Genomic DNA, 13,576 nt, shown 5'->3' with positions numbered 1-13,576 from the left:
CCGTGTGTGGTGTAATTATATCCCTTCATTTCTGCTAGACTGGACTGCGTGGGACACTGATTTTTGTTTCTGTGCCCACAACACTAGCAAGTTGGCATTCAAACTGTGGTACTAACAAGTGCCTGTGAAAATACTTGATACAGAGAAAGAGATTAAGGGAGAAAAAAGTAGAGGAGGTGGGAAACAGCAGGAGAACCGCGTTCCCCTTCTTGTGAGCACCTACTCTTTTGCTTCTAGGAGTAAAGCAAATCCATAGCCCTGCTCTGTCTCTTTAAAGAAGGTTTTCTCCACTCCCACATCCTTTGGCTTGCCCTTTGCCATTGTGTGGATTCTTCCTGCTTTTGGATCTGTTCTTGGAAGTCATCATGTCTCAATTTTAAATAGGAAGAGGATATTGTTGGGCGTGAGGGAAGTTGGCGGGAGTAGGGGAGAAGCTTGCCCTGGTCCCAGATGCCCCAGGGATGGGCCTGAGGTACCCACAGCTTCTCTCCCCATGTCTCTTGTCAGAAGGAAATCTGGAAAGACAACAGAAGGTAAGGAGAGGGCAGTGGAATGTGAAAAAATTTTGTGTACTTGCTATAGAGCTGAGCATTTTACTTCATGAGGTTATTGTGAGGGCTAAAGAGACTATTTGAATCCACTGTTACCCCCAACCTCCATTTTACAGGTGAGGAAAAAGCCAAAAGACTGTCATATTATCAAAGTCATGTCACTAGTAAATTTTGGAGCTGGAAGTAAAAAACCAGGCCTGACTCCAGAGCATGTGCTCTCACCTTCCTCCTGCTAAGACACCTACTTGTATTGACATCAAGGCTCAGGTGTGCCCATGATAAAAGGAGCCTGCCACTCTGAGCTGGGACTTTTCTCCCTACTCATCTGAATACCGAGGTGGCTGTGCCTATGAAGAAAGACGCCAGGCTCTAGGCCAAAACTTCTTTTCAGCTCTTCAGAAGAACAAATGCCCTTATTTTCCAAGATGCGTTGAAAATGGTGCTTTTGTACTCATGTTAAGCCTTTCATCAGAGGCTCTCACCCTTGTAGAATTCAATTCAATTCAAGGTGGCGCATCGAGCATGTGCCAGGGGTACATTCTCTTGCTCCCCGACCTCGGAAGAGCCTTGAGTTCAGAATTGAGCCCTGCATGTTTCCTAAAAGTGCTGTGCACACTGATTGAGTGTAGTCAGGGGCTCTGGAGACAAAAAGATTGGCAATTTGAGAATCTTCAGATATGACAGAGAATGTGACCTCCTGTTACACAGAATGGGGGTAATAGGCTCTTGGAGCTTAAGCACGTGCCCAGGGTACCTGTCACTGTGCTTCCTTAGGGCTGTTAACCTCTCCTTTGCCACTTGACTCTTCTTCAGTTGATCCTCCCAGCTAGTCAGTGGTCCCTGCTCTCCCTCTGTGTGGGCTGAGGCAAGTCTCCTGACTTCTGCTACAGTTTATCTATCACGTGGGAGGCTCAGGCTGGCTAGCACTCCAAGAGGCTTTCTACTTTGGATTCTAATCTGTTTGGGTAAGCGAGCTATAAGATCAACTACGATGATTTATCTTATGACACAAACTTTCTCTTCTGGAAACTCAGGGGGTTCGCCTGAGATAATGAAGCTCTGCCAGACACTACAGGTGATGTACGCCTTACATGAGTAATTAAGACAATTATGGATTATTAGCCTATGTATATTTTGTGTTAAATCCTTTTTATTAGAAAATAATGCAGAATTAGAAGTTTAATCGATATTTGGCCCAGTTTTAAGACTATTTACAAAACTAGAGATAGCTTGTCTGATCATTTGGAATGTCAAGAGCAGACCTACATAAGCTTGTTTTCATGGGAAAAAAGAGTTTTGATGCTTCTTCAAAATCTTTGGAAAGTACGTCAGCTGGCAGCTGGCTTTTCTTGATATTTTAAAAGGGCACATAATAAGCATAACTAGAAGTAAATGTGACAGTTTTCTTAAAATTGTTTGTTTTTAAAACTAGAATGCTATACCTTGCATTTTCTTTTCTCTTGATTTTCAAATATCTATTTGTCCCTTAAAACTACTTCCATTCAAAAGATCTATTTGTGTGGTTTGCATGTGGTTGATGTTTATTTGGGTAATCTCAGGTAGCAGGAGAGGAATATATTTAATCATCTAACCTTTCGAATAGGGAACATTTGAAATGTCAGCATTTTATTTCAGGAGCAGGTGAGCTATTGCACTACACGGCTTTTATTTATTTATTTATGCCCTCGTCTTTCTGAGAAGGAGTTTGAAACAGCTTAGAACAGCTTATAAGAAAGGGTAGAATAACAAGGAAAAGATGTGACAGAGGAAATAGAGTAAATATTCCAATCAGAAGAGTCAACATAGTTGCTGTGATGGAATATAAACCTGCGTCTAAAATTCTTGAAAACGAGGCAAGGCAAGGAACAAATTATATAATCTTTAATATTCAAAAGAAGGGAGCAGGTTCAAAACTCAGATCTCTTATAGAGCATGTTATGTAAAGGATCTTGGTTTAATCCATTCCACAAATATTTAAGCACCTGTTATGTAGCCAGATCTGTCTCAGGTGCTGGAGGCAAAACTATATAGCTAAGAGTACTTTTCTTGTGAAGCTCACTCTACAGGTACGATAACTGTTAAACCAATTCTACTTTTCTTTTGCATCAGTTAGTGAAACCGTAACAATTCCTAAATTCACTTGAATGTCTCTGGCTTAGAATCCATCCCTGACTCCCCAGTCTGAGACCTGAATGACGACGACGAGGCAACAAGCAGGTTAAGAGAATGGAGGAGAGGTGCCTGGGTGGACTGGAGAGCCTGCAGGGAGCGGGGTGCTGGGAGGGGAGCCGTGCAGAGGAGACTGGAGGGGCAGGCGGAGAGGACCACACCAGCAATTCCCCAACACACTGAGAGTCTTTACTTTATCAAAGTAAAAATATGCGTCTAAGTAGACAGTTTTGTTTCCTGAGAAATGCTGGCCTTTTATTTTAAAATTACTATGCTCAGTAAATTACATACTTTAAGTCATCTTAATTTTTTCAGATAAAACTTGGCAACTCTATATCAGTTCCCCAAAAAAACCTTCGGTTTTTTTTTTTGGTGAGGAAGAATAGCCCCAAGCTAATATATGCTGCCAATCCTCCTCTTTTTGCCGAGGAGGATGGGCCCTGAGCTAACATCCGTGCCCATCTTCCTCTACTTTATATGTGGGATGCCTGCCACAGCTTGGCTTGCCAAGCAGTTCATAGGTCTGCACCGGGCATGCCAACCCACAAACCCCAGGCCACCTAAGCCGAGTGCCCGAACTTAACCATTACATTGCCACGGTGCCAGCACTGTGTTTTTTTTTTTTTTTTTTTTCAATTTAACTGCTCCACGAAATCCAAAAAGCTGGGGCACAGGACCCTTAACAAATATGGCTGGAGAGACATGAGGATAATAAAGGCTTAGAATTGAGGAATGATTTAGTGACAGGATTTCCTCGTGGGAATAAGGTAATGTCCTGTACACACACAAGCCATGGCTCTCCTGGACAATTATTCGGATTGAACAATGTGCTAGGGCACCAGCTTGTGTGATGAGTGGGGATTGAAATCCAGTCCTCATCCCTCTCATCAAATCACGTACCCTGGTGTTGAGTGGGCTCTGCCTAGAAGTGGAGCCTTTTTTTCAAATAGGGAGACACTGTAGCCAGTGGCAACAGACGTCACCTCTCAGTGATCTGGCTTTATCCAAGCACAGAGCCAGCAAGTCTACAGGAGTGGATCTATGGCATGCGGTTAGGATCTCTGTGACATCCTTTCAGCGGGTACATTTTTTAATGGCTACAATCGTTCCCCAATTACCTTCTTGTAGGGGTCTAAAGTGCTGGCTGCTGCTAATTAACAATGGGTCTGTATGTTTTAGAAATCAAGCTGGCAAATGGAAGTGTGAGTAGTACGAGTAGGATAGAAGGGCATGTCTTCCTGTCCTAGCTATTGAGGTAGGAACCTCTTATTTTACATAACAGTGTATAAGTTTACTGATAGAATCCTGAGGACTCCTGTCCGTGGCAGGCTGAGGGAGACTATGATCCAGGGAGATTGCTTCTTGAGAAAAGTATTAGCTTTAACTATAGTTAATTTTGAATTTGGTCTTTATTGGAGCAATATTTTTCTGGAGAACTCAATATAAAACAAAGTAGAGATGGATCTGGCCAAAGGCTTTCCCAAGGACGGTATAGCCAGGCGTCCTCAGCAACATGGAAGAAAACAGCTAAAAAGTCTACTTTGAATAACAGTCTCCTACATGCGCCTCCCACGATGAACTGGCTGCAAACGCAGCTGTGGGTTACCAGGTACATCCACCTGTTTCTATGGAGTTCTTTTATAATTGACCAACTGTGTTGGAAACTGCTGAAAACAATGACTTGACTCAGCTAATTCCTGGCCATAAGCAATTACCCAAATTATTCCTTTTTTCCCAACATCTTTTTCTTTTATTATATTAATTCATGTTCATTGTAGGAAAGTTAGAAAATACAGATCAGAAAAAAAACTATCCACAACTTTATCCTGTAAAGAAACAGTACTAACATTTTAGTCAGGCTGTCAAGTATTTTCTACCCACACATATTTTGTGTCTGTGTATATTTTTAACTAAGATGTCAGTTGTGGTGACCCTGCCTCTTACGACGTACCTCAGATCAGCTTGTCCTCCCTCCCAACCCCCTCGCCCCTCAGGCCCAAGTCTTGTGGGAAGTATAGTTCATGCCCTAAGATTTCTGGAATTTCTCAGGGACGTTGTCAACTTCGGTTATCATTTCTTTCTTCATCTCGTAGATAGTTCCCTATCTGCACTTGGCTTACAGCTCCTTTTCCTCGTTCTTCTCAAAACACATATAATGTCACTCACAAGACAGCACAGCGTCCTTTGGCCTCTGAACACCTCATGACTCTTTCTCTGTTCCTTCGCTCTTTTCTTCTTCTTGTCTTCCCACATCCCAAATTCCTGTTTATTTCTTACTCGCAGTGCCCTAGGAGAATGCCTTGATAAGATGGCTGCATAGGGGCTTTAGGACCCGAGGGCCTGGCTGCGAAGGAGGCAAAATCCATAAAGGAATTCTAGTGGTAGCCAGTAAAATACTTAAAAAAAAAAAATCCCACCATATAATATAATTGGCTTTAAAACAAAGAATGGAACCATGCTATGTTCACATTGAAACACACACTTTATATTGTTGGGAATAGATTTTCAGCAAATTTGGCCAGTTTACAATCATCAGATCCTTTTGCCTAGTTGTCTGTTGTTTCCAATGATAGATTATTGGTGAGGGCACTCATAATCTCTCTTCTGGGTGGTTTGTCTTGGTCTGAATTCTGCCACGCGTACTACAGCAGCCGTGAAAATACTCAGGTGTCCTGCTGTGGGGAGTGTATTGACGGGCAGTGCCAGCTGCTGGGCCTCTGCATCTACCACCTCACTTGCTCTGACATCATGCTTCCCATGGCTGCTCCCAGCTAATCATTGAGCACAGTTGGAGGTATTAATGCAGGCCCTTTGCTGTGACATGGGTGACTCCTTGGATGGGTGACTTTGGCGTAAGAATTCCCCATCAAACTGGCTAAAACTTTCTTGGAACCCCACCATAATCTGAAACTCTTTTCACCCAATCTTCCTTCCTTCTCTGTCTCCTTCACAAGGGTCAGAACTTCATCATAGTCTGAAGGTACGCCCTGCCTTCTCCAGCTCTCTTCTCTTTTCTTTCTTGGGTCTGTCTCTCAATAAATCTCCTGCCATACTCCTGTCCTGATATCTGCTTCTCATAAGTGCCCCAAATAATACATACATTTAGCAAGTGACCAATAAGAGCCATAAAACCTGTTTGTGCAAGTTTAGTGAAGTACCAGAGCTCTTGTCCTGCAGATACTCAAAGTTCCTTGCATGACAAGTTTTCTAGAAGCAGACACAGAAATAGTCTAGTGCTAAGTATTCTTGTAGGTAGAGGCTTCTATTGGACTCCTGTCCATGCATGAGCAGATGCGCTTGTACTCTTTGCCAGTAAATAATATGTTGAGCATCTCTAATGCTAATTAACAAGTCCCCCAGGGCTGATGGAGTTAGTTATCACTGAAGCACTTGCAGTAGCAGCTTCTAAAGCACAGACACCTGGAGTGCATGCAGTGAACAGGTTCTTCAAATAGTAACTAATCATCCCTGGGGAGTAGATTAAAACTAGTACATACGCACTTCAGCTGGTCCATGCGTAAGTATTTTAAAGTAAATTACGGCGTAATGTGAACTTTACCCATGTCAGTAAATGCATCATGTCTGATGACTGCATAATGGTTGACTGCATGAAAATCCCACTTATTTTAGTCAATTCTGCAAGAGTGGATATTTTGAGTTCCTAATTTTTAACTGTTAGTTTTTGATTTAGCAAAGCCTTTCTGTGTACTTTGGGCATTGTCCAACTTTTCATAGAATATTTTTTAGAAGTAAAATTTTTGGATCAAAAAGCATGCCCAATTTTAAGGTTTTTCATATTCACTGCCAAAAAGTCATCCAGGAAGCTTGTTCCAATTTACAGTCCAACCGTTATAGTACGAGTAGGCGTATTTCTTTTCCCTTTATTTTCTGCATGTGAAATTATGCGTAAGATGTAAATATTTAATCCAAAAAAACAATTTAAAAAATCTTTGAGGGGCTGGCCCCATGGCCGAGTGGTTAAGTTCATGTGTTCCGCTGCAGGCGGCCCAGTGTTTCATTGGTTCGAATCCTGGGCATGGACATGGCATTACTCATCAGACCATGCTGAGGCAGCATCCCACATGCCACAACTAGAAGGACCCACAGCGAAGAATATACAACTATGTACTGGGGGGCTTTGGGGAGAAAAAGGAAAAATAAAATCTTTAAAAATACATATTTATAAGAAAACCTTTGAATCTTCTACCCAGATTATGAAATAAAACTTAAAATCCTCCTGTGTTTGCTGCTTTTCAACATTCCTTTCTGTGCCACCCCCCCACCCCCCCATCCTCAGTGTGGGAAATACAGTGGTCCCTGGGTCTTAGGCTTCTGCTTCTGGGGAGTTTACAGGATTACCTTCTGAGGTAGTCAGTGGAGAGCCCTTGTTGAGTTCTGGGAAATCTGAGGCTCACCACAGTCTATGAATTTGGAAGAGCCATAGTGTAAAACAGGTACCAAACATATGATCGGTGGCAGCGAAGTGAACTTCCCTGGGTTCCTTGCTTCTGAGCTCACTATCGCCTTGTTCCAGCTCTCAGAGCTAAATCAAAGCAGAAAGCTTCTGTGGATGAAATAAATGTCCACAGACAATTTAGGCGGCAAGACCTGGAAGAAAGAGCAGGAAACGTCAGGAAATTGTCAAGATCACCACGTTCTTGTCTGGGCCAGGCTTTCCAGGGCGTTCCTGGTGTTAAAAAGAAGACTGTACCAAAGCAGTGAGGATCACGGTCATACATCCTGCAGCTTGTCTGTCTAGACTCCCGTGTCCATCCAATGTAGTCTCTTTTCCAGCTCGCATCTTGGGATGTCTGTTCACTATCCTCCCAGGAACCCTTCATCCCTTTCCTGTTTGGAACTCAATGTTTCCTGTACCATGTCTTTCTTTTTCTTGGTTTATACTTTCATCTTGGTAGAGCACATTTTCGGTAGCTTCTTGAGAAAAGGGATTGGTAGTAAATTTATGTTTTTGAGACCACGAATGTCTGAAAATCTCATTCTACCCTCACAAAGTTTGAGAGTTTGACTATATCATAGGTTACAAGTCATTTTCCTTTAGAATTCTGAACATCACTCCAGTTTCCTCTTGTGGTTTGTGGTGACGCTGTTGCAAAGTCTGAGGCCATTGTATTCCTGATCCTTTCTGATCTGCTTTTTCTTCCTGGAAGCTGGTAGAATCTTCTTTTGCTCCAGTGTTCTGAAATTTCAAATGTCTCTGTGTAGATATTTTCTTCTACGACTTCTATTCAGTAAGCTTTTTTCAGAAATGGCAGTTCCCCTCCTATTCTTCTAGGAAATTTTCTTGAACAATTGTATTTTGTTTTCTGTTCTGTTTCCTCTTTTCTCTTTTTGTCCCCCCAGATTTTCTGGGGTTGTCATCCAATTTTCATATCTCTTTTTCTCCCATTTTTGGTCTCTTTGTCTTTTTGCTCTACTTTCTAGGAGACTTCTTCTGCTTTATCTTCTAACTCTCTAATGACTTCACTTCTACTGTTGTGTTCTCAATTCCAAGCTTTCTTTTCTCTCTTAATTTTTTATGGCATCTTGTTCCTCTTTTATGGATGCAGCATTTTCTTATTCTCTGAGGAGAGTAATAACTTTATTTCATTTGGTTTTGTTGATTCTTTCCACCCTGCATTATTTATTTACTCCAAAATGCCTTTTTGCGAGGAAGATCAGTTTTTTTTATTTGTATCTTCCGTGAGAGGAGCTTTCCTCAGATATCTGCTAATACCTGAATGTCTGCTTAATATTAGGGATAGGGGGAATCTAAAAAAGCTCATCAGAGCCCCTGAGAGCTTGAACTACAGGCCATGCCTATCAACTGGGTTCATTGTGGAATGATTTCGATTGGGAGGATCTCTGTATTCAGAACTAAGTATACATTTGACCATTTAATCCTAAACCTTATCCTAACTCTAATCTATACCAGGATCATCAGCCCAGGAATCTGGCTTTTAGTTTCTCCAGAGAACAAGCTTCCAGATTTTTCTAAGAATTGAGAGGGGCAATTGCTCAGTGAAGTGAAGTGGAGGAGGAGATCTGAAAGTTTTAACTTCTTAAATAGTGTAATCGGATCTGACTCCATTTTTTAAATTTTTGACTGCTGAAGCTTTCAAACCCCAGTTTATTCCTTCCCCTTCTGCCCCCTCTTTGGGCAAGCTGATAAGAAAGCCAGGGCACTCCTTCCTTTGGCACCAGAGAGAAATTCAAACTACTCCAAGACTGAATTCTTCCGTAGTCCAACCCCCTAACCATAGTAAAAACCAGGGTCACTTTCTCTCACTCTCTTCTAAGATACTCAAGCCAATTCCAGACCAGCTTGGGTGCCATCCCGCTCTGCCCAGAAATTTCCATGATGTGAGAAATACCATTTTTTCTTACCTCTTAATATGTCCATGGTGTCATCATTCTAGACATCATACCTGTTAATTAGGAGGATGTTTTAGTCTGCTTGTGCTGCTATGACAAATTACCCAGACTAGGTGATTTAAACAGCAAACATTTATTTTTCATGATTATGGAGGCTGGGAATTCCAAGATCAAGGTGCTGGCAGGTCCATTATCTGGTGAGAGACTGCTTCCTGGTTTGCAGATGGAGTCTTATCATATCTTCACATAGCGGAGAGCAGAAACCGAAGCAAGCATCTTCTTATAAGGACACTAATCTTATCATGAGGGCCCCGGCTCCCAATACCATCACTTTGGGTATTTGAGTTTCAACATATGAATTTTGGGGGGGACACAAACATTCAGTCCAGAACTGAGAGGGTCCAGCTCCCCTGCGTTGGATGGCTACAAGAGCTAGCTTTCACAGAAGGTTTTCTTACTCTTCCTTTCACCACCAGTTTCATAGGCAGTTCCTATGACTTTTGAGCACCTTGTGGTGTAAATTGGCCAGCTCTCACACCTTCCTAGTACCAGCTAGAGATTAGTTTTCTTGGGTCTACCAAGTCAGTTACTACTGGTCCATCTTTTTCTAGTTTCCAAAACTTTCTGACTTTTCCCTCTCTTGTTTTCCCTATTTGTATCTTTCTCTTTTTAAAAATTCCTTCCCTTGGGGCTGGCCCCGTGGCCAAGTGGTTGAGTTCTCGCGCTCCGCTGCAGGCGGCCCAGTGTTTCGTTAGTTCGAATCCTGGGCGCGGACATGGCACTGCTCATCAGACCACGCTGAGGCAGCGTCCCACATGCCACAACTAGAAGAACCCACAACGAAGAATACACAACTGTGTACCAGGGGGCTTTGGGGAGAAAAAGGAAAAAATAAAATCTTTAAAAAAAAAAATCCTTCCCTAAATCTTTGTTGACTTAAGAATGTAAGAAACAAAATTAGAAGCATGTGTTCAAGTTGCTGTCTTAACCCAGAAATCCTGGGGGGCTCACTTCTTCACACCTGTTGACAATTGGTGTTATCTTCACGTATTTATAAATTCCTGGAATGTGTCTAATTGCTCTGACAACTCAGGCATCCGTATTATTAAATTCTCATCTGGTCCGCTGTTCATGTGACTGAAAGCCTAACGTACAATTTCATGATTTATGGCAGATTCTTGACTTTGGTCATTCAGTTTACCCCAAGTTTGCTTCCTATTTTTAGTAACACTCCATTGCAATGCAGATGGAAGGCCTCTACCAACATTCTAGAAACAAGTTGAAGTGAAAATGAATTATCTATACCCATCTCTACTCCATTTGTGTGAAGGAAATGGAAAAATAATCAATTCATGGGTGTCCGTTTAATATAACTGCCACTTTTCTTCCCTTCTTGGTTATGAAAATTTGATCCATCTTTTGAACAAATTTAGCCATGATTTAAAATTCTTGGTTATACATGCCAGATTTAAATTAAGATTTCAAAATGCAGTTGTTCATTTGAAAATAATGATTTCATCAAACGGTAACCCTATTTTGTTCTCAAAGTTGATTAGCTTGGTGAAATTTCTTTTTATTAAAAAACATAACTCAAAAGTTATTTTCAAAGTAAAAGCATATAGATGAAAATCAGCCCCTCCCTTCCATAAACTGTACCGGAGTCACAGTCTCTCCTCTTTGAGGCCGCAGGCCAGATTAAATTCATTATGTATATCTTGAAAAATGATCTGTGCAAATATAAGTGTGTATATAAATATGTGAGCTTTTTTATGCTAATAAGACCATACTATTTCTGCTGTTCTGTATCTTATTTAACCATGTATTTCTAAAGATTATGCCGTATTAGCACATTATATCTCTTTTATATTTTTATTACTTTTTGTGGAAATAGAATAAATACAGAGAAGTTCACAAAATACATATAGTTAAATGAATCAGCACAAACCAAAGCCCATCAGGTAACTATCACCTGGTTAGCCAAGCCATAGAAAACTCCAAACCTTTCACGTCCCCTCCATGTCACTGCCATCCCTCTCTCAGAGGAAACCTCTTCTGAACTTTTATGATATTCCTTTCCTGCTTTTCTTTAGTTTTACTACCTAAGCGTGCATCCTTAAAGCTTATAGTTTAGTTTTGCCTGTTTGGAATTTTTTGCCTGAGTTAGGATTTTAGGCAACTGGACTCATGCAGCGTGAATTGTTTCTGTTTGGCTTTCTCAGGGCTTTCTATTTGTCCCATTCATTTTATGTCATTTTTCCTCCAAAATTTCCTTCTTTCTGGCCTTTACTGCTGTAGGGGCACTAGCCTACGTGGCCTTTAAACCACGTATCCTTGAGGCTTCTTGTATGGGCTGCCGCCAGCACTCATGGTAGTAACAGTCCTGGGCTTGGCCAAACCAGCTGTTTCTTGTGAGATGATTAGCGCGAAGACCATCTCGGTCTCGGGGAACACGGAGGCCTTCACGGGTGGTGGGGCGGGGGTGGTCCTTGGAATGCAGGCCACACATAGACCATTCCTCTTAGCAAGCACGAAGCCTTCGTTCCTCTGCCTACTTAAGCAAGCTTCTCTCAGGTCGGCAGTGGGTGGTGCACATTTCCTGTCCAGCCAACCCCCACTGGACCTTCCTGTAAGTAACTCCCCAACAAATCCATGTCTCATTCGATGTTGCTGGGTCTCGTCTTTGGTCTCTCAGCAACCTATCCCACCCTGCTCACCCAACTGGGTGTGTAACACGAAACAACTACAAATTTATTATTCTATTTTTTTCCCTTACTACCTTGTAAGTTACACATTCTTTTGCAGTTCTTTTACTGGTTAGCCATGAGATTATGACATTCTTTTTTGGTTCTCAAAACCTTGTATTAACTGGAGTATATTCTCTTCATGGGCAATGCAAGGACCTGAGACTCCTTTTTAGATATCTCAACTCTTTTAGCCTCCTCTAAACTGTTGAAGCCATTATTGTTATGTCCTGTAATTCTGTCTATATTTTAAACTTTATTATTATTATATCATCATCATTAGTCTACTTGTTTAAATTTGCCCCATATTCACCTTTTCCTTGCTCTTCATTCCTTCCTGAATCTGAGCTTCTACCTGGTGTCATTTTCCTTCTGCCTGCAAAAACACGCCATTAATGTTTTTTCTTTTTTTTTGCTGAGCAAGATTCACCCTGAGCTAACATCTGTTACCAATCTTCCTCTTTTTTTTGCTTGAGGAAGATTAACCCTGAGCTAAACATCTGTTCCAATCTTTGTTTTTTATGTGGGACACCACCACAGCATGGCTGACAAGTGGTGCAGGTCCACACCTGGGATCCAAACCCACAAACCCAGCCACCAAAGTGGAGCACACCAAACTCAACTACTATGCCCTGGGATTGGCTCCCTTTTAGTGTTTTTTCAGTGTAGATCTACTGGTTACAAATCCTGTTTTGTGTGCCTTAAAATTGTTTATTTCACTTTATTCTTGAAATATGCTTTTGCTAAACTTACAATTCTATGTTAGGAGTTATTTTTTCTTCTTAGCACTTTGAAGATATTATTTTCTTGTCTTCTGGTCTCTATTAACTCTGTTTAAAAGTCAGTTACATGCCTCATTGTGGCTCTTTGGAAGGTAATCTGCCTTCTTTGTTACTTCTGACTGCTTTAAGATTTTCTTTTTCTTTGGTTTTTAACATTTTACTCTAGGGTACCTGGTTATTTTCTCTTTCTTCTACTTAGAGTTTTTTTGGCTCCTTAAATCTGTAAATTAATGTCCTTCAGTTTTGGAAAATTCCTATCCATTATTTCTTCAAATAATTCTTCTTACTCACTCTCCCTCTTTTCCCCCCTAGAATTAACTTATATAGCACTTTCTTACAGTATCTTCTGTTTCTTACCTACGTCTCTAATGTTTCCAATCTTTTGTTTCTCTTTGGTCATTCGGGATAGTTCTTTCTAACCAATCAATATTCCGGGCTACTAATTCTCTTTGACTATCTGAACTTTGTTAAATCAATTATTAAATTGTTGGGGACTTCAATTGTTATTTTCCAGTTCTTGTAGTTTCTGTTTGCTACTTTATTATGGTTTTCAGTTTCTACCAAAATTCTCTACCTTGTCCCCTTGAACAAAGTAAGTATGGTTATTTTGCCTCTATGTCTAAAACTCCAACATCTGAAGTGCTTGTGAGTTTTATTTTCAGTTATTTGTCTGTACAATTGTTCATCTTGTCTCTGAGTGTCTGGTTATTTTTTTATTGTGTGCCAGACATTGCATTTGCAAAAATGTTGTAGTAATAATTTTCAGCTTGAGATAATATCTTCTTGCAAAGAGGATTTATGTTTTATTTGTTTTAGTCATATGAGGTAATAATACTCTGGGATCACCTTAATCTGATTTCATCCACACAGCATGTAGAAGACTACTAATGCTACACAAGATGTTATGGTGATACCTCTTTCAAATGATGCTAAAATACCTCCTATGGTAAGTGGGGAGATA

General features: G+C 41.0%; 1 protein-coding gene across 14 annotated transcripts in view; it reads left to right on the top strand.

Moving 5' to 3' along the window:
- The window catches only part of HHLA2 (HHLA2 member of B7 family), a 97,029-nt gene that overhangs the window by 24,818 nt on the left and 58,635 nt on the right, over positions 1-13,576 (top strand). The window contains exon 1 of one of the 14 annotated variants that reach the window (XM_070582808.1): positions 359-533. The exons of 7 other annotated variants lie outside the window; for them this stretch is intronic. Coding sequence is in view for 1 of the 7 variants with exons in the window: in XM_070582811.1 (XP_070438912.1) it covers positions 494-533 (40 nt within the window). In the remaining 6 variants the exon portion in view is untranslated. Of the gene's footprint in view, positions 1-358; positions 534-1,503; positions 1,627-13,490; positions 13,562-13,576 lie in introns of those variants that run through there. 6 more of the 14 variants (XM_070582811.1, XM_070582802.1, XM_070582810.1 and 3 more) reach the window with 6 other exon arrangements.

This window comes from Equus przewalskii, chromosome 18 (assembly GCF_037783145.1).
Source record: "Equus przewalskii isolate Varuska chromosome 18, EquPr2, whole genome shotgun sequence".
NCBI lineage: Eukaryota > Metazoa > Chordata > Mammalia > Perissodactyla > Equidae > Equus > Equus przewalskii.
This window is presented reverse-complemented; position numbering and strand designations above follow the sequence as displayed.